Source organism: Larimichthys crocea, chromosome IX (genome assembly GCF_000972845.2).
Source record: "Larimichthys crocea isolate SSNF chromosome IX, L_crocea_2.0, whole genome shotgun sequence".
NCBI lineage: Eukaryota > Metazoa > Chordata > Actinopteri > Sciaenidae > Larimichthys > Larimichthys crocea.
The window spans coordinates 3686778-3710767 of record NC_040019.1 but is presented as its reverse complement, the minus strand read 5'-3'; the positions used below and the strand labels follow the sequence as shown (position 1 = coordinate 3710767).

Here is a 23990-nt window from a genome sequence, read left to right as displayed (position 1 = left end):
TTAAGAGGATCGAAAAGTACAAATTCTGTCATTAGCTGTGGTAAGTGTCAGCAACAAGAGTGTGCGCATTTGTGACAATCTGTTAGATGACTCTTCAGTTAAGAAAAAACAGCAGTTGTGCAAATAAATAAGTGTTTTTTTTTTTCAAATGAAGCGTGTGTCCAAGTTTTAGCTGCAAAATAACATCTAATTGTAGTAATTCTGTGATTCAACAGCAGCGTGAAACACGTGAAAACAACATCTAGAAATAAAAACTTTGTCACTGCAGTGGGATTTTGGCTACATCAAATATCTCACAGCCATTGTGCCAAATGTGGCTGTGTTTAGTTGATGGAGGAGTGTGTTTGCCAATGTGTGAACGAGAAAGAGGCTGTGAATAAGCGAAACAAAGTGTGTGAAAAGTAGACTAAAGGGCATTGTACACAAGATTATGAGGGCACAGGAGGAAATAATGGTGGATGCGATGCACATAACTTTGCGCTTAAACAACAGCAGTATATCCTGTATATTCCATATATTAGGCTTGGAGTGAGAAAATCATTTCGCCATTAAACCTCTTGAGAATGAGTCAAGGGTTACAAAAGGCTGATGTACAGACTGTAACTTTTTGTGAGGCTTGTAAAGCTGCCCAGACTTGTATGTGCAGAGTTCCCAGCACAGTTTTTCTGCTTGTGTAATTCTGCCCAAACTAAAGCTGCATCAGTATCCCACTATCAAGCTGTGTACCAGGGGAGTCCAAACTGCTCATGCCAGGGACCATGTGGAGAAAAAAAAAATACATAGTCTTGTGCCGTGAGTGTCCTGTCGACTGAACACATTAAAACACTGTTAGGTGGAGATATTGCAAACATGTTTGTTCTACTTTACAGACATAGAAATCATTTGGATATAAGATTACACACATTTGACATTGATTGATTTCAGTGTTATGTTGTTTGGTTTGTGAAATGGACAGGCATCTATTAAAGGTTTATGTTTTCTGGAATAACATTTTTAACATTGGTTATATTGCCAACTGACCCCATAACATGTACCAAACAACCCTGTGATGGGGCTGACTGATTCGAGAAAGCAGATAAGGTTACCTCCTCACCTGCATTTGGGTTAAAAAGTCATTTTTATGATACAAAATAAACATAAGGAGGCTGGAATGGTGCATAAATTCAGCACAGAGCAGATTGTGCGGGGAAGGAAATCAGCTACCAAATACAAAATAAAACCCCGGTTAATTTTCAAAATAAAATACTCCATGTTCACCGTGGAATGGGCGAGGCCGACCTGAAGTCAACAGGTGAGGGGTTTTCAGGCGTAATTATTTATGACACCTTACATCCTTTTTATAAGGACACCAGAAAAAAGATGTGGCGTGAAATGCCAGTGCAGAAGTCAAAGAAACTACAGCCGGCAATATTGTGCAATTATGGGTGAATTTGCGAGATCTTGTGCGTTCTCGCGACGCTCGGTAGCCAGCGGAGACGCACCTGAGTGCATCACAAACGGATTATGTGTGATTTGGCGGACGGCGCCGTACTGCAGCCGTTCCGTGCGCAGTGTATTTTCGGGGTAAGGCTGTACAAATCAGGACTGGGAGCAATACAGATTACGGACCAAAGAACAGAACGGGGACAAAATACAGGACATGGAAACCAAACACAGTCAACCTGACGAGGGAAACCAAGAAACACAGTGTCAATACACAAAAGAAGGCATGTTAACGAAACACAGGTGAAAACTAATCAGGGACAGGTGAAACTAATCACATATTTAAAAGTGGCTGGGAAACGCAAAGACAGGAAGCAAAGTAACACAAGACACAGAAAAATAAAAACATCCATGACAGGTTGGCACAAACGCACAACATGAATCACCTAATTTCAGAAAATATTTGTGTATATTAAAACATATTTATAGCCGAGGCTTTGACCTTTCATTTGCCTCTGGTGATAATATTCTAAGATAAATGATGCCAAATAAATATGAGAGAGGGAGAAAACTGTGCCAACCAACTGCAACCTCTCCTGCACTTGAATCTGGACTGAGATGATTTTATCACTATTAAAAAGGTGATGGTAGGCCTTGTACTGAAGAATTGCTGTCAGGTCAGCTCAGTCTGCTCTTGTTCAGTGTCATTAGAGAAAATGTTTGCTCACATATGGATGTAGAGGCAGATAAACTGAACATCATCTTGGCATGGTGCCTCATCCGGGGGAAATCTGGACCCAGTGGAAGCTGCTAGGAGGATATCATCACATTGCTTCTCACTAAGCCTCCATTGCATGTCCTCCTGTAATCCTTGCACATCAACAGACAAAGAGTTTAAGAACGGATCAAAGTCATTCCTGCAGAATCTTGAAACTTGCTGGGTTGCGCGCACAGTCACATAACGTATATATCTCGATTTTCACAGAAATATTTTCACTTCTTTTTCTTCAGTTTCCTCAGATGGTGAGTGAGATAAAGTCAATTTGATTAAAAAAAAACTCACAGGCCATATAAACGAATGTGTTTGGCCACACGTAGCCTACAGGCCAGCGTTTGGACACCTCTTCTGTATGTGAATTTTGCTATATTTTATTAAAACTATGACAGTTTGGAACACACTGGATGGCAGAGAAGCAAATTATTATTTCTAATGTATAAATAGTTGCTATTTGAATTTATTAACCGACATAAATTCTTGTTTTCAATACCGACCTTGCACAGTGCAAGAGGGAATTTCCGGATATAGTATTTATTCATAAAAAAGATCTACCCGGCTAACTAGTTTCGATGTGATGAAACCTGTATTGATCTAGGGATTTAGGTGAAAAACTAACAATAGGTCTTACAGTTATTTTAGATGTATGAACAATACAATATGTTGCCATTTGTATGTGATTTGTTTTTCTAGTTTGTCTCACAGAACAGCTTCCATTCAAGTGTACTCAAATCCCCACAGGCACCAAGAGCCAGCTTAATGATGCTTGTATGACTCACGTCAATATGTACTCTTTTTTTTTGTCTCCTGTGCTGCCACAGTACAAATGGAGACATGAAGGTTTGGTAATAGTTCATCCCTTTTATCCCAAAGCACAAGCAACAACCTCTTTGTATCATTTCAATAAGACCCTTTTAGCTGAAACCTCACTTTTCTCCCGTCAACATTCTTCCATCAACGGCTCTCACCAGGTCGACTTAGTTATTAGCCACTGCTCCATATTTGTGAGGTGTCACCAGTAATAAGCAGGACTCAGGTTACCTCTGGCTGTGTCTGTCAGGGAGAATACCGGATCCACAGCTCCCACAAGGTCCCACTGGGACCTTCTACCTGCCAGCACCATCAATTAGCCTAACATACAACATCACATGCCACAGGGAGATGGGGACTCCTGGGAGCTAGGAGACATGGTTACCTGGCCTATGATATTTTCACTGATACAGGGCCTCCCTAACAAAAAAAAAAAGGACAGCTCCATTATATAATTCTTGCTCACAGGTGAACATAAACTGGAGGTGGGATGGACACATGCCAGCAAATAGGGGCAATTATTTCAAATTTCGAACTGAAACATCTCAAAACTCTTGTTAAAAAAGCAGCTCCATTCATTCCTAACAAGAGCTACAAAAATACCTACCAATATGGAACTCCAGATCTATAAGTAGTCTATGTTCATAGCCCTCTTATTGGATTTGCAGTTGGTTTACTCCATCAACTACCTTGCATTTAGGAATTTCCAGATGATCAAACCCTCCCGCCTCCCTTCAGTACAGCCAGCAACAAACCTACATCATTCTAGTATTGCAAGATTAGGAAGAAAGAAGCAATCCCATCCCGTGGTGGGGTGCCTCTGAAACAATATAAGATATGAATCTGAACCGGCCTTTGTATCCGTGTAACAGTGTGGAAGTACTTAAATTGCTCTTTACAGGTGAAATGAGGCACGAAGGGATGGAAACGAGAGATAGCATCCAATACTGTCTTGCCATCATTCACCCATTAGCCTCATCATATGTACGGTGCCTTCTAATCTACATCACCACTGAAAACAAGTGCTTCAGTGTTAGTACAGTGAACCACTGCATGTGCTCCTTCAAAGCTGACAAGCCCAACAGAAGACTCTAAAGTTGACATGGGTGGTATGAATCCTGTTGAGTCCTGATGGCAAAACCTGGGACAGTCAAGGAAAACATGGACCGTAGTCTGTAGATTAACCTGACGCCAGCAAAGGACATAATGTTGCTAACTAGCACTGGTAACTCAAGGCATGTGAATGTGATGCTGCAACAGCAGTGATATCAATCTAGGGTTAAAACAGTTTAGCAAATCCAGCAGTACTAGTCTAGCAATAAGGAGAAGTGGGGCAAAGGAAGCGAGCAGTGTGGAAACTTTGACAGGACTTGCTTAGAGATCTCCGTGACACCGGACGTGTCCTGAGACTGTGCTCAAGGTGGCTGAATGAAAAAGGGAACCGAGTGACAGGTGGGAAGCTGTTTTATAGGGCATGCATTCTACCACCTGATTTGGGTGGTGCGTAGAAAAATCTGTCTCAGGGTACTGAGGCGGAGAGAATAGAAAAACCAATAGAGAAGCTCATTAGAGGGCATAGCATGTATAAATTAGAAGTTCTTGTAAGGGCTTGTAAAGTTGCCCAGAGTTGTCTGTAGTGAGTGCCCAGCAGAGTTTTTCTCCTTCTCTACTTCTGTCCAAACTAAAGCCGTGTCAGTATCCCACCATCAAGCTGTACACCGGGATAGTCCAAACTGTGAATGCCAAGGACCAGAGGTCCAGGGAGAAAAAAAAAAGTATAAACCTTTTTCCTTTCTTAACAAACAAGTGATGCTGAGCCTTGGAAATTGTGTTGGGCCACACATGGCCTGCGAGTCACAGTTTGGACACCCCTTATCTATTCCAAGTAGTCATACCTCTAATTGGGAATTGATTCTTCTGAACACTCAAGCTCACAGATGGATGACAGAGAAGTGGATAATACTGCAGGAAGTATTCCTATGAATATTCTGTTATTTTTTAACCCCACTCTAAAAAATATTAACTGACATAAATTCTAGTTTACAGTATCTGATCTGCTCCATGAAACAGGAAACGTGCAGATACAGTATGCTTACCGATATGTCCCAGTGGACTGGATAATATCAACCAGCGAGTCAATGAGGTCAACATTACTGCAGAGCTATGTTTCCTTGCTCGGGCTCATACTGCTTATGCTAGTGAAAGCAAAGCTTCATTCTGTAATGACTGCCAGCAAATGAATGTACACACACACACACACACACACATACAAACAGTGGTACTCCATCACACAAATATAAATGCCTGATTCATAGCAACAATTGTATATGGAGCGTTTATCTCATCGGATCTCCAGGGTTGGACACATTTAACTATCAAAACTTTACTCTAACAATGTTCCCTCTATGCTGCAGTGTATCACAACTATTTCTAATTGCTACAGATGCAAATTTCCCTTGATTAACACCAGAATACATTGGCAAATTAAGTCCACTCCACGCTGACATAACAAGCATTTGTGTGTGTCAATCCCCACAGACACCAAGAGATGCTCTGCTTGTATGACTCGTGTCAATATGTACCCTCCTTTGTCCTGTGCTGGCCCAGCACAAACAGATATGCGTATGTCTGGCCACACAGCACTGGCTCATCCCTTATATCCCAGAGTGTAAGTGATAACCCTTTGTGTCATTTCAATAAAAGCCTGTTAGCCGAAACACCGCTTTTTTCCCGCCAACATCTCTCCATCAAGCGCTCTCATGGGGGTGTGCTTAGTTATTACCCACTGTTTCATATTTGTGAGGTGTCACCAGTAATAAACAGGTTCCAGGTTACCTCTTCTGGTGTCTGTCAGGCAGAATATTGGATCCAGAGGCTCCCCATTAGGCCCCACTGAGACTTTCTACCTGCCAGCACCATTGATTAGCCGAATGTCACGGGGAGATGGAGATTCCTGAGTTGAAGCTTGGAAACATGACTACCTAGCCAATAATTTCAAATTAAACATATGCTGTACCTCCCAATAGAAGAAGGGGGGGCTGCAGAATATAATTCTTGCACATATACTGAAGCATAGATAGAATATTGGGACAATTACAAATGCAATAAATTTAGAAACTCTGGTTTGAGCAAGCCTCAACAATCATGAGGTACTAGAGATACTAAAACAAGCAGGCATGTTTTTTTTTTTTCTGTGTGAAACCCAAATGCAGATAACAAAGACAAACGAAACAAGATCCAAATCCAGACTATAGATGTCCAAAACATACAAAAATCCACAACTGAGCAAATCTAGAAACAGGAGCACTGGGAGAAGAACAATGGACTAGGGGGTTTACACTAGGGACAGACCTGACAAACAGAGACTAGATGACGAGACACAGGTGAAAGCTAATTAGGGACAGATGAAACTAATCAGCGTGAAAGAGATAATCAAAAGTGGCGGATGGAAAAAACAAAAGGCCGGAAGTAAACACATACAAGACAGCCTATGGAAAACCCTTTCAAAATAAAACAGCAAATGCTAAACAAGAGACACAAAATTACAGCTCAAGCTGTAAATGCACATTTATCTTAAAACCGTGATAAAGGGCTAGTCTATCGAGCAAGAACAAGATCTGATGGCAGTCAGGTTTTAGCAGCTTTAATATCAAATGACATTAAATTAGCTGAATTTTCCATATTTTTACTTATGAATGTACTTTTCTATGTATTTAGTAATATATTCCAGTCCACAGTTTACTCTTATTTCATTCACTGACAGAAACAAGTTGATTGAAAGACGTTTTTTAACAGCCCACTTCAGCTCTCCACTCCGCTGCTCTCATGCTGAACTCTGCTCAACTTTCTCCTGTTTGCAAAAATGCTGAGTTTTCTCCTCCCGTGTCGCTCTGCTCTTCTCTGTCGCTCTTCGTGTCTGAGTGCTTATTTGAAATGAATGACTTCTGTCTCCCCATGTCACTGCCGGTGTGAGTGTTTGGGTTATAGGGGTTGACACGACCTGGCTCGGAGGCAGTGTCAAAAAAAGAAGGAAACACACAGTTTAAAGATTTACCAAGGATATCATTTATTAAGGTTAATCAAATAAATTAATTAACTTTGCAACAGAGGAATAAATGTGAAATGGGGTAATCAGTTGTCAGTGATTTAAATGAGAAATGTGCTGCGAGTGTGTTGTGTGGTGCAAAACTCAGAACAAAAAGATAATAACAACAGAACCAAAAAATGTGCTGCTGTCGTCAGGGAGCCAGAGAGTGAACTGAGGAATAAGACAAAGCCTTAACCACCACCTCAGAACACTAGCCAGGTGCACTGAGTTGCCTAATCAAAGCCCTGTCCCCCAATCAGCTCATGATGAGGAAAAAGGCAGGAGTAGCCAGCCCAGGCCCTGCAAGATCTCTACAGGGGCTGTGACAGGGTTGTCACTGTTGCTGCCAAAGCTGGACCCCTCGAAAACAGTTCCCAGTTGTGGTTGCGTGTCTGATGATCTGTTGGAAACGGCAAGTGCTGTCTCACACTCTGTTGTTCGAAAGGTTCAGTCTGATCTTCAGCAACTGGGTCAGGATGGATGGCTCTTTGAGCGAGGAAATATTGAATGGACACAGGTGGAGTGCATTCTTTGCTGAAAAAGCTTTGTCACACAGGAACAGGCAGACAAAGAAATATAATTTCATTTTACCCTTTCATGGCAGTACCACAGAAAGCAAACAAAAAAAAAGCCTGGTGATTCACATAATTCTCATTGAAAGGACATACATTATGATTAAAAGACTAAAATTATAGATGGGCATACAGAAGAATAACCAGATTTTTGGCCAACATACAAAGAATTTCACTTTTTTTTTTTTTACAGTGCTCTCAATATAGACATCCAGCTAAAAATAAGGCAAGAACAAAACAGACTTATTAACTTAACTATTATATTCAGACTCCAGTCTCTATGCAGTCTCATTATCATCCTGGCTGGGGCCGATAACGTTACGTGTCATCTGAAAACTTCACGGGTTTAACAGACGTGTCTCCTGAGGTGCAATTTTTGGTGTAGTAGGAGATGAGAGAGCATCTATTCATGGAGGGTGGCAGTGCTGATTATTTGGATGCTAAGTTCATGCCAGTAAAACGCTGAGGTGGAGCTACCTACTGATTTTTAATGAATATGCCTTGCAGGGATCAGTTCCCATCTTTATTTCGTAGAATAACAATTAATTCCACATTAAATTACAAAGCATTTTGGAATTTTGAGTTTAGTGTTGTCAAGAAAAAGAAATGCAGCCAGTCAGAAGAACAGTTGAGGGGTCATGCTTTCATGATTTTGATTCTGTCAGGTAAGCCGAGTAAAACAGTCAGACTCTATTGCATCAGTGTTTCCTCAGACGCTCCTGTTCTCTCTTTGGATTATTATTCTAATTAAGACGCTGACAGGTCAAGAGCTGGCAACAGTCACCGTGCGGTACAATACAAAGTTTAATAAAAATCTGTATGGTTTCTCACATTACCATTTTAATGTGTCACCACCGCAGAGCTCGAGATGAAGAAGAAAAAACAAAGGAAAAGGGCATTTTTGTTTTTCTAAGAGCCCACTACATGAAAATACCAGCCATACCAAAACTCAAGCACAATTCTGCAAAGGACAGAGGGACCTCTATATTTATTTGTGAACACCTGAAAGCTCATCAGACCCAACCATAGGAACATCAAGGCTGCGTGAAGATCCCAAGGAGCGACTGCTGCTCTCAAACTAATCAGTGCAATGAGTCCCTGTCATTGTTCTGTCATGCCCAGCACTGAGACCCTTCATGTGATAATAGGCTCAAAGGAACCGACTGTGACATGATGAAATGCCTCTGCTGCAGCACCACTAACAGAGTTAATTTATTGCTTTTTTTTTTATTTATTTTTTTGAGCTGTGTGCGAGGAAAATGGTGGAAAAACATGTTGACAGGTAGTTTTATTTTTCCATCTAGATTCATGGAGGATGACCTGAATGACTTAAACTATCCCAGTTGTTTTACACTTGCTGTACATTTTGTATATACCAAACATTCAGATGGACAAAAAAAGACAATAAAAGACCAACAATAAGATGCATCATATACAGTATAAGGCCTGTTGAGTGGAAATTAGATGGTATTATTGTGGCAAACCTGAGATTTTCTTTAACACACACCATATTTTTAAGCCCTTTGAGGGAGATCACAAATCCCTTTCTTTGTTAAGTGCTCACATTGGATTCTTCGGCTGTCCAAGCAATGTGGGTGAATTAAAGGTAACACTTAATTCCATTTACAGATGGCAGTAAGAACAAAATACTTACATGGAAAGGTTTAAGACACCTACCTTTGTATCTGTTTATTTACCTCTTGTAAAACCACTGAATCAAAGGATGATTATGAAAAGTTAGTCAAGACAGATGCAGTTGTTTCGGATTATTGTTAAATGCATATGGCGTTAATGTAGATGGTGAGATGAGCTAATGGTAGGCAGCTCTGAAAACAGTCGTGCACTTCTGGGGATTGTGGATAAGAGCGGAAATACAAAACTTTATCTTGTGTAGTGTGTTTGGGCGCTCTCTGAGGACGAGGGTATTGTAAACCTATTCACACGCAGACGCGAGGGTGTGTAGAAGGACGAGGAGTACAAAAGGCGTTGCGCATGAATCGATGCAGCGAGGAGAGAGAAATGGAAGATTAGAAATCAGTACATTTGCAGTGCTTCTGTTATCACAGGTAAAGTCACAGGTAAAACGCTTATCGTTATATGTTGAATTTGTAGCAGCAGTATAGGGCTAACAGTACAGTATGGTCTAATGCATATAGAAATTAAAGGGATAATCCCAGAATCTTTATTTGTTTTTACAGGCTTAAAAGGTGGCTGTAAAGACAATGTACTCCATTATTCATTAATCTGACATTACATTCACATGTGACAAAGAAGAACAGCAGTTTTAAAGTGTTTAAGAAGTCAGAACCAGCTAATTTTGTTAACGAGAACGGTAGAAAACACCAACATGACACAAAGGGAATGTGCAGTGCAAGTAAGGGAGCCTGTGGTGGGATGTCCAGGTTGGTGGAAAGATGTGATACAAGCTAGACATGACAGACTCATGAGAATCATGACTAATCAGACATTACACCAAAAAAACACATCATAGGCGATAATGCTGTCTGAGACCAAACACTCTGGCAGAGTCTGGAAGGTTGAGTCTTGATTTAATGCAGCATACTGTAGGTTAGGGGCTGGTGCAATAATCAGATGGACCAGAGGGAGCTGGAGGCCACACCCAGAGACCCACAAACACTGAGAGACAGACAAAAACACAAGGGATGGCAAAGGAAAGGAAAAACACTAGGTAGGAAGGAAGGAAGGAGGGACAGCCTCCTCTTAACAAATTTGGAAAATGTTGCCAAGTTTGTTAGCTTTAATTCATGATATATACAATAAACGATAATAGTGATGAGATTTCACATCAGAAAAGTATAAAATGTCCAAAGAAACTTCTCAAACTACTCCTGCAGCGTCCATCTGTGGTCTCAATATGTTCCACTTTTTAATTTGCCGTTTGCTCGTTAGTTACAGTACAGCAACAGCAACGACATCCAGGATGGACACGGCAAAAACATTCAATTACTCTCACAGAATCTGTGTCCTCTGTTCTCATCGCCTCTCTATATGAATCTAACTAAAATCTCCTCCAACTAAACGTATAACCTTGAGAAAAAATAAGGTTTCTTCAACTGATTTTTACTTCAAACATATGACTCCTCGAATTACTGACCACTGGGGCAATGGAGCACAAAATGAAATTCATCCTCAGTGACACCAAGATCAACATAACCGCTGCTCTTCAGGAATACCTTTCTGCCAGTGTCTATTGTAAAGTAAAGTAATAAACTGCCAACAGTGATGGTCACTTATTTTCAACTTTGTTTGCTTACATTTTTCAGCATGAAAGAAGAGAGAGCAGGATGGGCAGGCAGGTCAGCTGCTTTTGAAAAAAAAAGGAAGAGAGTGGCAAAGGGTCACTAATGCAGTTAGTAATTTAAAATAAGAGTGCAAGTGTAAAGGGTAAAGGGCTTAACTTTGAAGGGAAGGGAAAACAGCCATTATCTCTACTTTAATATGACTGTACAACCACTGCTGGCTGATCAACAGGTTGAAATGGGTTATTTTCATGTGCAAAGGGGAGTGAGATTATATCAAGTTATTTAATGTCACCTCAGATGTGATGTGCAGACTTACATTCATGCTCAGACTGCAGGGAGAGCAGAAAGTTTTCAGGAGCGCACACACACACAGAGCTTCTATTAAGAAGCTATTAATTGTCGTTTGTCAAAAAAAATCAGCATGCTCTCTTTGCAAGGTCTCCTACCAGCACTAAGGCAGCCATTGAGTGGTCATTACTCAATGTGTTGGCAATTCAGTTACTGATCAAATGAGAAGAAAATTAATAGAACTGGCATGATAACCTGTCTACACTACATTGTGTTCAAAGTGTTCTGCAGTAAAGTCATAATTGCACCGTACCGAGTGAAAACTAAAAGAACATTAGTTCATTAGACAGCTTAACAACGATCCAAATTTCTGATTCTAATACATAAATAGTCTTTCAAGCTAAATGTTACAAAGTGACGAATCAGTTCTGCCTGAAAATCAGAAGTTTATTTCTCATAAATACCAATGTGTTAACATCTGCATCCTCTTAATGTGTATGGATCTTCATATATATGCCTCGAGGTTATCTAGACGAAGAGGTTTCAGCGCCATGTAAGAAATAGCGAGAATACACGACTACCAACAAGAGATGGAAAAAAAAGAGGAAAAACAAGTCTGTCAGCTGTTATGGACTTGAGTCTAGGCAAGTAAAAAAAAGAAAAGTAAGCTGCAACCAATCACATGACATCTTTGGCCAGTTGCAGGCAAGTGTTTGGGAGCAATGAACAAGGCTGTTCAAAAATTATGACAAGCGTGGCAGACCAGCCGTCACATACTTCAGGGATCGAAGCGAAAGCCTGCGATTTGTTTTGGTCTTCGCCCAGTTTGCCTCTTCGAGCAAATTTGATTTTTGCGTGGAGGATACTGCCAGCTTTACTGTGAGTTTTTTTATAGTCCGTGCATGACATGACACAAAGCACGGACGCTGCTGCCAACCCATCTTATTATTAAATTGAAAGAACTGGCTTTACATATTTGGAAGAGAGCAGTCCTCTTCGAAGAACTTCAATATCACTTCCCCGAACACATACACACAAACACAAAGGGCAAATGCTTCACTGAATGTGTCATACGTATATGTATGTTTAACTTTTTTTATGTAAATCGACGTGCCCTTTGCAGACTGCACTATCATCAATTTTGATGTTCCTTACATTAGAACACATTGACTGTGACCAAAGAAACAAAGCACCATGCATTTAATTCGGTCGGGAAAAACACAAAAAGATAAAATCTTCGAAAGCAACAAATGGCAACACAGTTCCCTCTGACATTCATATATCTGTAGTAAGCTGCCTTCCCAGCAAGCATGCTGAAGATACAGCCGGGCTGTAATGCAAATCCCCCTATGGGTGTCCACAGAGTGAAGGCAGGGCAACAACAGTACTGTGTTATCGCTGTCAGAGTCAATGGATGCACTATATCAGATAAGGGTTTGGGTGAGATAGGAGTAAAGCTTTACCTTGCAGCAGAATGGGGTGCAGCAGTCTACATCAATCAGCGCACGGCATGTAATTTGAACAGACTCCCTCTTTTATGACAAAGGATGGAGATCGGTGTGTGCAGTGATTACCTGATAGATTAGCAAAGCATGACATTTGTGCTGGCTGAATGAATACAACGCTCTCTTTCAGTCAGGTGCTCGTGTGTTCAGTGGGTTTTCACGGCTCCGCAGTAATCTGTATGCTCTCCCCGCTGCCGCGCTGAAAAGAGAGACAGCGAAGGGAATGCTAATACCCCGCAACTATGTGGTAAAGACGGAGCAGATGACCTTTGCTAATTGATAATTGGCTCAGATTTAATTCAATTCATTCAAAATGTGTTTTTAATCATCACGTTGTAACTGCACATTAATCCATTGAAACATGTTTCAACATACATTATCCCTAGCTACATGCCTGTGTGTGGAGCTTCTGATTCTGTGGTACCAAGTGTGGACACAATGCCACAATCCCATCCCTCATCCCAGCACTGCCACCCTTATTTTCTTAAAACTATTCCTTTAAAGGTCTAATGGATTCAGGGGGCATTATTTATAGAAGATTAGAAGATGGAATATTCATAACTATGTTTCCATTACTCTATAATTAACTTTTTTTTATATCATAGAATGAACCGTTTATATTTATGGATGCTGTGGGTCCTCTTCTATGGGGTCTGCCATGTTTCTACAGTAGCCCAGAATGGACAAACTAAACACTGGCTCTTAATAAGACTTTATACATGTTGCCGCTGTAGTTTACCCCTCTAAGTAGGAAAAAGAGAGTAAAATGAGCAATATTCCCTTAAGGCCCACTCACACCGTACGCGCTGCGTAACGGCTGCACCACGGTCACCGGTGCTGATTGCTACCAGTCTAGTCAATGAGAGCACTCACACAGGTCACGCTATGGAGCGTCTCAGAAGCGTATTTCCGTAGCATTTCTATTTTTGACGCAAGCCGCTGCTAAACCTCGTAAATTTCAACAGAGCAGATCGCACCAGACAGGAAATCCAACACAAAATCAACGTAATAAACTTCCGCCCCCTTTCAAAATAAAACACAATATGCAGTTCATGTAGCTTATCACAACTTCACATCAACGTTACGTCATGACCGGTGGCACCAGGTGAGCAGTCAGTTGGTCAAAGGGTCTCAACATGGTCCAACATAGTATATCACACAAAATATTACACTGATGTTGTGTCATTCTTCCTTGATGATCTTTGTATGAGCATTTGGAATACCACTTAAAACAACTTGGCACTGCTCCACAAGACTAGCAAGCAGAATATTTGCTCCCAGGTCTGGACTTTGAAGGGGCTCGGTTAATGACACAGCCAGCACACACACAAAGTGTCAAGACCAGACTCGAATGCCTTGTTAATCTAGTGGTTCTACAGTCACTAACATCATTTGCCGTTCTTTTGAACTATGAATCGAAGAGCTAAATTACACGGCTGGCATCCCTCCTCAGTGTTACTCTAACACGAACCCTCCTCATCATGACTCACACTCCTTCAAGGCAATTAGTAGATGCACCATATTGGCCTGGTTTTTGGCAACACACAGACTAAAACTTAAATTTGATCAGTGACATGTTATATTATATTGCAAAAACACCAGGGGATCTTAGGACGGGCGGCTAACCACAGGAAGTATTTGAGTTAACTTGTGAGACTAGACAGGCATAAATGTATTTTCTATGAAATAAGGTGCACATCCACGTGGATTGTTGGAGTAATATGAATCAAAAGAGTAAGCTAAATAATTGATTGATGACAGTAAATACACAGCCAGTAAAGTATAATAAGCAAAGGAAATAGTAAACAGAAAGCAATAAGACAATAAAGTCAGTCAAGCGAGACTTAAAATCGATATAAGCTTAGGAATTATATTATTTTATATATTCACATACATTGCCAACATTTCAGAGCTACAAACTAATGGATACATTTCAGTGTTGTGTTACATTATAACAATTAAAACTAATGTTGTTTATGCTCCTGAGTCTCGACAGCATTATTGCAGAGAAGCTCAAAAAATGCTTATGGAACAAAATACCTGACAGTGTTTTTTCCCCGTAGCAAGCACACATTACTAATTATCATCCTGCGAATATTTGTTCCGATCTCTTTCTGTCTTTTACGGCACAGCAGGTGTACCGTTTGTTTACACAACAATGTGGCATCTTATTGAGTCTATTTTTAAGTCCGCTGCATGTTCCAGACGGGGTTCGCAGTGACGGGGGTATGACTCGATTGAGCCAAATGCTGCTGTGAATCCTGATAGAATTGTCAGTGCAATTAATATCCAGCAGTTCATTCCATTTAACATTTTATTATGTTCAATTGGCTACCTGCTATTTAGTTTGAAAACTTGTTTTGTGCCAGAATTAGCAGGGAAAGTGATTCAAATGTTTACCACCTCTCAGGCGTATTAGTGAAACTTTAAAAAATGTCACCCCCTGCCAACATAACAACTTAGTGTGATTTCAGTTGTAGATCACCATTCATCCTTATTAAGGATATTTTATTCTTTTTTGGCTGTTGTCTTTTTGTAATTGGACACCTCTGTCACAGGTTTATTAGCCTTATTCTAAGTTATAGCTTCAGTAATTAAGCTGCACTAATCCCATTTTAAAAAAAATGAATAATGATCAAATGACTCAGTGTCATGTGTAGAGTTTTCTGCTCAACTCAATGGTGGTGTTTTAGCGTCTTTTGGCTAATTGTTTTGCTTTTATCGCTTACAACTTTATTGTTTTGGTCTCGCTGTTCTCTGCAACCTTGCAACAAAAAGAAAAGCAGCAGTATTCAGGACAAAAAGGCTACGATAAAACCTGTTGTATGCTCCCCAGCATGCTGCTGGTAGTTAAAGAGTCAGATATTGGTTGCTGAAGACGAAAACCAGAGCTTAAAACAGAACGAATATTGGATGTGAATTTGTTGGCCGGAAACATGACTACAAATGTGACTCCATGTCTGCTGTTTATGTAGTTTGCTAAAATATTTGCTATACAGTGGTCCCTCGTTTATCGCGGGGGATACGTTCTAAAAATAACCCACAATAAACAAAATCCGCAAAGTAAGTTTTACAATTATTCTACATGTTTTAAGGCCGTAAAACCCCTAACCACACACTTTTATACACTTTTCTCAGGCATTAACATTTTCTCACATTTTTCTCTTATTTAAACACTCTCAAAGTTCAAACTTTCGCAGATTTAACAAAAATAAGTACAATACTATATTAGTAAATAAAACCAAAGATCAAAACCTGTTTTCAAGGCCAAACATTTTTAACAAATTTAATTTTAATGATCAATCTACGAGGTTTGACACATAAGAAAATACTACTAGTAACTCGCACGTGTTTCACAGTTCTTCTGACGGTGCCGAACACAATGCGCGTTCGTATTGTACAGTACACTGTAAAAAAAAGCATGCAAAATTACACAAAAAAAAAATCCGCGAAACAGCAAGTCCGCGAAAAGTGAATAGCGAGGGACAACTGTAATTACTAGTCAATACAGTAATAATATATCAATGTGGCTAGTATTTACAGTGGATAAGTAATCAGAGGTTATTGCGATGATCAAACTAAGTTTAGAATGAACCTGATGAGTTCAGAATTCAGGCCAAAGTTAGACAAACAATCACATGACAAAAATATAGTTTTCATTCATTTCTTCCTCATATGCTCCCATCAGATGAAAGTTAGTGTGTGTCCTCTTAGACTTGCTGATACACAGATACGTGTGGGCTAACTGTTATACACATAAGTGTTATAAATATTGGAAACTCAGCAGACTTTCTTGTGGTAGCTTGGAAATGCCACACACATAGCTAAACATAAATAGGGCCATGGCAGTTTATCTGTGGAAATAAGATGATTTTAGTGAAAGCTAATTAAAAGCTAATTAATTTCCTCTGATATCTCCACTTGCCTTAATATTTTTTTTATTTTAAATATTGCCACTTTCTAGGTATGCATTGGCACGGCATCATCTTGTTATTGGTGATAACAGCTCCACACGGGGAGATAACACAAAATGGACCATCACTTAGTAAAAGTAGAAAACTTTTAACAATCCGGTAGAATATTAAGAGTAATTGGGACATTGTTGCAACATGGTAATTTCTTTTAAAATGACATTTTTTCTTTGGGCCTTCCAAACTAAATTAAATTAGCCTCTATTGTATTGGACTGGAGATGTTATTTGAATCTTGAATGTGGAGCTTCATACAGAGCTGCATGTCTGTTCAGTTGGATTTACCAAACTCAAATATACCACCCACACTGCTGTAGATGCAGTGAGGAAAAAAAAAACCTCACCACACACACACTTCAGGGTGTTCCCCATTTATAAAATGTGAATGTTTATTAAATGTTGACAGGAACATTAAAACACAGTATCAAGATTCAGCAAAACAATCTATAGTACTTCACCAGAAATGAAAGAAAAAAGAAAGACAGAGTTAGTTCTGCGCTGGGACTGAAGGAAATGGGAGGACTGAGGGCCAGGGTGGAGCAGGGCGGGGACAGGAGTTAGGGGGCGCAAAAAGCAGAGCAATAAAGAGACAGGAGCTGGAAAGAGAGGAGAATTTAGGAGCTATGGAGTGGGGGGGAATTGGCAGCAGCAGAGGCTAAGGCAATTAAGGAGGTACACAGTAAGAAAGATAGAAGGTTTGGGGACCTGGGGGATCGATAGGGAGGGTGCTGATGCACTGTAATGAGCGGGATAACTGGGAATGATTAGAGCCTCAGATTTCACTCTTTTATCATCTCTTCCGTTGGAGACTTAGCAAAGCTGCAGCAGAGAGAGTGGCTACAAAGGCATTCACTCAACAAAAACACAGAAAGGGGGCATGGCAAATAATACTCGGCTTTACATTTAAATAACAAGGGGGCAACGTAGCATTAACATATACAGTGAGCACAACGTTCGTGTCGAGGTGAATAAAAGATTTTGGGAGTGGGTTCTTGGGAGAGGGGCGGGGGGGGTTTAAGGGTACGAGCGCAGTTCAACACAGTACCAGAAAGTGGTGTCCATTCTTATGGGTTCACAATCACAATAAGTAATAGTTCTTTTTATAATTATGTAAATCTCTCTGTTATCAACACAAACAGCAGGGGAGGCAAGTTGTACATAAGCATCACATGACTTCAAAATTTCCACAGAGAGACTCACTCGACCTCCCACTCTGTCTTCCGGCTCATGCACATGGGCATGTACAAACCAAAGCATGTGCATATATGTGTACACACAGAGACACTGTAGACGCACACATGTGCACACGCACTCTCTCTCTCACACACACACACACACATTTGCACACACACACAGTCCATTTCCTTCTCCATATATTTCCATCTTTTTTTTTTCTTTTTTCAAAATTTGCTATATCCTCTTAACATTTCTCTGTGCCATAATAACTTTGTAACGTGTCTGTGCTTTCATGTTGAAGAGAGCTGGCAGTAGTCCACCAAGACATGACGTAGAAGCTGCACACACAGGCGCTGTAGAAACGCACCAGGCGATGGGAGATCCTTCCGAGCACCGGTGTTGACAGAAAAACTCACAGCTGTTCCAGTGTCAGAGGTATTCAGCACAATGTTACTCGGTGTCACGCCTTAACTCACTGTCAGCTGGGGCGACACCTTACACAAGCACACATTCAGGAAAAAAAAAGAAAAAACTGTCTCCAAGTGCCGCGGGACTTTCCAAAGCCTAAAATGTCAGAAAGATCGCACATGTCCAAGACAGCTGACGTGCCGAAGAGGTTTGAAATCTCATCTCATATTGTGCCTCCGTAAAAGATTCGTATTTGTGCTGCAGATTTGAACGGTCATGTGCTTGAGGGATAATCACATTCCTCCTCTTCTTTTATATTCCACCTGTGGAGCAGCGTGGGCCACTGCCACCCGTCCTTCGGATAGAGGAAGGATAAAAGTTCTGTAAATACATCACTTCTTTATTTATTTTTATTTTTTTTTTCAATTTTATAACCAGTGGAGTCCATGTGCTTGAATACTCTTTGTGTTTTAGCATAGTAAGAAAACTGCTTCACATGCTCTAAAAGTCATACACACTGTACAATAAAATCTACAGATATTTTTTTTTTAAAGCTTTCAGTACATCCAAAGAAATCGATGAAACTGAGAAAAGTTGATTCACCGACTTGAAAAGAAAAAAGGAAAAAGAAAGTTTGAAAAATCTGAATTGCACTATTTTCTCTGCCCACAGGTTTGAGTTTTTTATTTTTTATTCGTAAGATCTTTTTTTTATTGTTATTATTTTCCTGTCACTTTTTTTTTTGTTTTGTTTGCTTGAGGCAATTTTGTTTTTGCCATAATACATTGCAGAATTCCTACTGAGAAGAAGAAGAAACAAAAAAAACAAGACTGTGGTGTGAAAGCCTCCGATATATATTTTTTTTTTTACAGCAAACTTTCGCTCCATTTGCGTGACGAAGAAGAAGCTGTCACACAAACGAATCCAATAATAATCACCTGGAAAGGAGGTGGGGGGGAAAAAAATCAAAACAAGATGGGCGTTGTTGGCCAAAATGTAACATTTCCTCAACAGGTCCAAGAAAATAAAATCAACCCGGGGCAGGTATGACACACACTCCTTGATTCCTCTTTCATTCTTGGCCTCCTTGAAATTGTTAAAAGGTCTTTTCCTTCATATTACATGTACACACATTACAGGCTTTGTTATTTCAGGTTAACTACTTAGATGGAGAGGGTGAAGATATGCCAGCCATGCATCATGTTTAGTCTGTCTGTGCTAAACATTGTAGTCAGCCGAGACGCTCCACTGAACTCATAACAGGGAATTGATAGTGTTACCAAATTCTGTCTGTCTCTCTCCATTGTACACACACACACACACACACACACACACACAACACACACATATGCACATACACACAAAGTGCTGGGTTACCATCTGTGAGTGCTGCATCAGTTGGCCAGTACTCAGCTGGCAGGCAGATCAGACAAAGTGCCCAATATGCTCCCTAATGGCCCAAGTCAGATGAATGAGATCCTCCGTTGTCTCTTTCTCTTTCTCATTTCTTTTTCTTCATCCCCTTTTTGCACCTCCTCTTCTTCCACTTCCTCTCTCCCCCCTTTGATTCCCTCTGCCTCTCCTTTGCTTCGAACTAATTTAGGTTTTTGTCAAATTGTTTCCCCCGTTCTCTCTCTGTCTCCGTCTCCCGCTCATTATCTTAGACCCTGCACTTCTTGCCACTACCCTGCTGGGTCTCATTCACACAGATCAATGATGTAAATGTGAGATAGGGTACCACTGCGCTGTCCCTTCTCACTGGGGAAACTCTGAACTTCTTTTGTGGGGTGTGAAAAGGTTTTTTTCTCTTTCTATTATATTTGGAGCGAGCCTCTCCATCCACAGATTATACAGCAAGGGGCAGTGAGACTGAACCACAATCTGAATGCCATGTCAGCACAGTTGAGAGGTCAGCGTTAGATGTCAGGGGGGAATCACTGGTGTGTGATTCTGCAGGGGATATTTGGACCACCATGTCAGACTGAGTAAAGCCAGCGCAGTGGACTGTGAGCTCTGGGATGCTGTTTTTCTTTTTTTTGTGAACTGAACTGATCAAAAATAAAAGGGATGATGGTCACATTATTTTTTTCAAGAAAAGGACCAAGCGGGATGGATAATGATAGCCAGCATGACACTAGTAGCTGAGTGATGGAGGAAGAGGAGCAAAAAGGCAAAGAGACATCAGGAGGCAGACGGCAGAGTTAACTAAACTCAAAGAGGTATGTTTTTTTTTAGTGAATAAACAATATCAAGACAAATATCTCCTTCTAGCTGTCAGAAGTTGTGGTTTGTAATGTTTCATAAAATCTCTTCTTTCGCTTCTGTCTTTCTCATTTATTCTCGGGGTCACGGGTAGGTCGTATCTTCATCTCGGAGAACTTGAGGGAGTACTGCCAGCCAGTCCAGGAGGACCACTCGATGCCGTCGGCGTAGGAGGTGTGCTGACCGCGCAGGTATTGGCCGTTAAGGTTGGAGGTGTGGCAGTTGCGGTACCACCAAGCGCCGTGGTAGAACGAAGCGCAGTTGTTCTCCGAGTGGTCGTTGTCCCTGTCTTTGGTGGTGAACTTCATCCCGTTGTGCTTCAGCAGAGAGTCACCTACGTCGGGGGAAAAAAAAAGTTTGAATGTGTTAGTACGTACGAACTGAAGAAACTTTTCAGATCATCTGTGCCTTTCACCAACATGTTCTTGGATCCAATACTAGAAACAAGTAATTAAACAAATCCACAAGCGATGAACCTCCAAATGGCATCGGACACTACAATAAATCATTTCTATAAACAGGAGGAGATGATAGAATGAAAAATAAAACTACACAGTTCTCCAGTGTATTGCTTCTCAATATTAAAAGCAGAAGTTCAGACGGATTTGTAGCCAATTTATCAAAGGTTCTGTGGTGACCTTTTTAACTTCCTCTTTTTAATAACAACCCCCAAATGATTTGATCCGGATGCCTGTCAGTTAATGGACAGAAATGTCACGAGGACAGGAAAGGCATACTTAATCACAAGTCTTGATGTCAGTCTTTCTCGTAGCATCAATATTCATCTTTTTTTTTTTTTTTAAACTGGCACTAAAATCATCCACCCGTGTTTGTGAAAACGAGAATGATGTAGGACCACTGCAGGGATGCGGGGCAAGTTCACCCAAATGCATTTAATCATAGTCTACGCCGTAAAGTCTGATCCACACCATGAAATTGCAGAACTCAAAATATCTACTCGCTATACAAAGATTTCTCCCTGCATCGATAACAGCCTCAGCAATCCGCTGCTCTAAGAGGCTTACGAGTAAAATGAAAGCAACGTCCTTGCAGATGCCGCGCAGGTACACCTTAAGTTTTCAGCAAATGGATGTTCAAAGAGCTAATAATGTTCAATAAACTCTCCATACCTCCCCTTCACACCGTTGCGTTCCCCTTTCCTTTCTACAGAAGGCGTCACACTGTGACCAGAAGTGGATAGAAGTGTAAAGCAGAGAGCGGAATGAAAGACCGCTCACCAGCCATCAGGTGATGGCTAACAGCTCGTCAAGGGCATCAAACAGCCCTTAATTGCCCAGGATGTGGCCACCCATCTCCTCACTCAGTCCTACTCTGCTCTCCATTTGGCATTACCATGGTAACCAACCGGCGGGGAGAAAAAAAAGATAATCTGACAGACGTGTCTGATATTCACGTTGTGTGTTGCTCGATGTTGGGGAGAAAACAAAACAATGTTGATTACCATTAACATCCAGCCCAAATGAGCACCTGTCAGCTGATCAGAAAGCAGCCACGGCAGAGCGGAATACAACTATCGATCGATTGTGAGTGAGAGCAGCGCTGCCGAGAGGGGAAGCTGAGGTGAGATCGTGTGCAACCCCCCCGAGAGAGACTACCCTTAATTTGACTGGATCCAAATGTCCAACAGGCAGATAAGTTCAAGGTCGGGTTCTGCTGAGGACAAGCCAGGAGCATTACAGGACATTTTAGCAGACAGCATATCTGGGGAAAAGGCTGTTACACATGACACTTCTTTTTTTCCAGTCCCCTCCCTTTTTACTTCTCTGCCTTATGCTCATCTTTATTTACCTCTTCCTGTTACTCCCTTCTCCTCTCGCACCTGTCCCCTTCATTCCTCCACCCTATTTCTTCTCACCCTTCCTCACCACTTCTCTCCGGGTGCTCCATCTCTCATATCTGTCCCCATTCTCTCCGTGTTTCTCGGTAGCAGCGATCCCCCAAAGGTTCTTTTAAATTGCTTCCTCATTTTTCGACGGCAGGTTTTTGTTTACTCTGCAGGTCAAGCAGTGCAATTAATTGGCAGTAATGTAATCAAGGTGACAGGTAGCTGGCTTGGATCTGATAGTTGGGGAACAGAGACGCAGACACTTGCAGTCCCTCTCTGTGTGTGCAGCTGTCTAGATGGTTTAATAACTGCATACACCTACTGCACTGTAAAAAAAAACAATATGCTGTTATGTTACTAAGAGGCAGCATGTGCTGGAAGTGGGTTGGAGCTTTCATCCACTGCTGTGACTTCTGGTTTCACAATTAGGTTAAAAAAGGTGCAAAAATAGTAGTGTATGCAAGCACACACAAAAATATTTCAAGCAAAGTCTAACTAGTTCACAGGACATACATACCTGCATTGCCAGAATAGTCTCCCACGGTCAAAGGGTATCCATCATCATCAGGGTCCACTGAGAAGAGGCCCACTCCAAACGTGCCATACTGGGCATATGCGGTGCTGTTCTCAAAGTCCTCCAAGTCTATACGTAGCTCGTAGTTCCCCTGAATGGACAGGGCATGGATCTGCTTCAGTCCTGCAGAGAAAAAGAGCGAGACATAGACCATAACAATCCATTACACAGTACTGCCATTGTTCTCAGGAAACAATTTAAAGCTATTTCAGCAGACTCTCCACGCTGTTCATTTTCTGGAAATAAGATGTAACAGGTTTTTTTTCTTCTTCTTCCCATTTGGTATCTCCTGCTGCATGCGTAGGGTTTCTTTCCAAAACAAGATTAGAGTTGCTTTTTTGAAAAGAGTGTCTAGTGCTTAAAGAAAAGTTTGCCACGAGAACGGCGAGACCAGCCGGATCCACTGAAAAGATGCGTGTTATTTTAAATGCAGTGATGACACAAACGTCTTCACACTTGAAAAAAAATTTGGATAAGAACATCTGGACGTAACGTGACTCATGGGTATGTCTCGCACGTTCTAAAGATGTACTTTGAGCTAAATCTCACAGCAGTAACCTAATTTTGAAAAAATCATTTTTCTCACCCATCTCTGCCTGAGAACTGTTTGGTTACAGCTCTTCCATTGCTTTCCCCGACTGTTAAAGATTGGGAATTTGCCCGTAATTGCTTTGAACTCTGCATGCATGGCAACATGAGACGCCGTAAAATTGAACCCGGTGAGAGAAGAATTATTTTCAAAAATGAAATTCAGACGGTTTATGTGTTTTGATTCTCTCTCTTAAAGTATTTCTCCAACTAGAAAGGCTGAAATGTGGATTGTAGCGTGCTCTAGCAGGGCTTCACATACCAACCAAGGACGGTGAATTGGTTTCCGAGCCGATTGCTTCTCATTCATTTAAAAAAAATACATTTGTATTAATTCCCTGTTCTGTCTCCACATATCAAAAAAAGTCCTCTAACACTTACAAGGATACTCGACTTGCTACAGAAGCTATCCTTTTATTATCCAAGAAGAGAAATTATAACATT

The 23990-nt window shown here is 40.9% G+C and overlaps 1 protein-coding gene across 5 annotated transcripts in view; it reads right to left on the bottom strand.

The window, feature by feature from the left end:
* Window positions 1-17047: 17047 nt before the first annotated feature.
* Window positions 17048-23990, bottom strand: part of fibcd1b (fibrinogen C domain containing 1b) — a 144665-nt gene continuing 137722 nt past the window's right edge. For all 5 annotated transcript variants that reach the window (XM_027282254.1, XM_027282255.1, XM_027282253.1 and 2 more), the window contains 2 exons: window positions 22902-23081; window positions 17048-20872 (listed from right to left, as the gene is read on the bottom strand). In XM_027282254.1, the coding sequence (XP_027138055.1) occupies window positions 20607-20872; window positions 22902-23081 (446 nt within the window). In that variant the 3' untranslated portion in view covers window positions 17048-20606. The remainder of the gene's footprint in view (window positions 20873-22901; window positions 23082-23990) is intronic.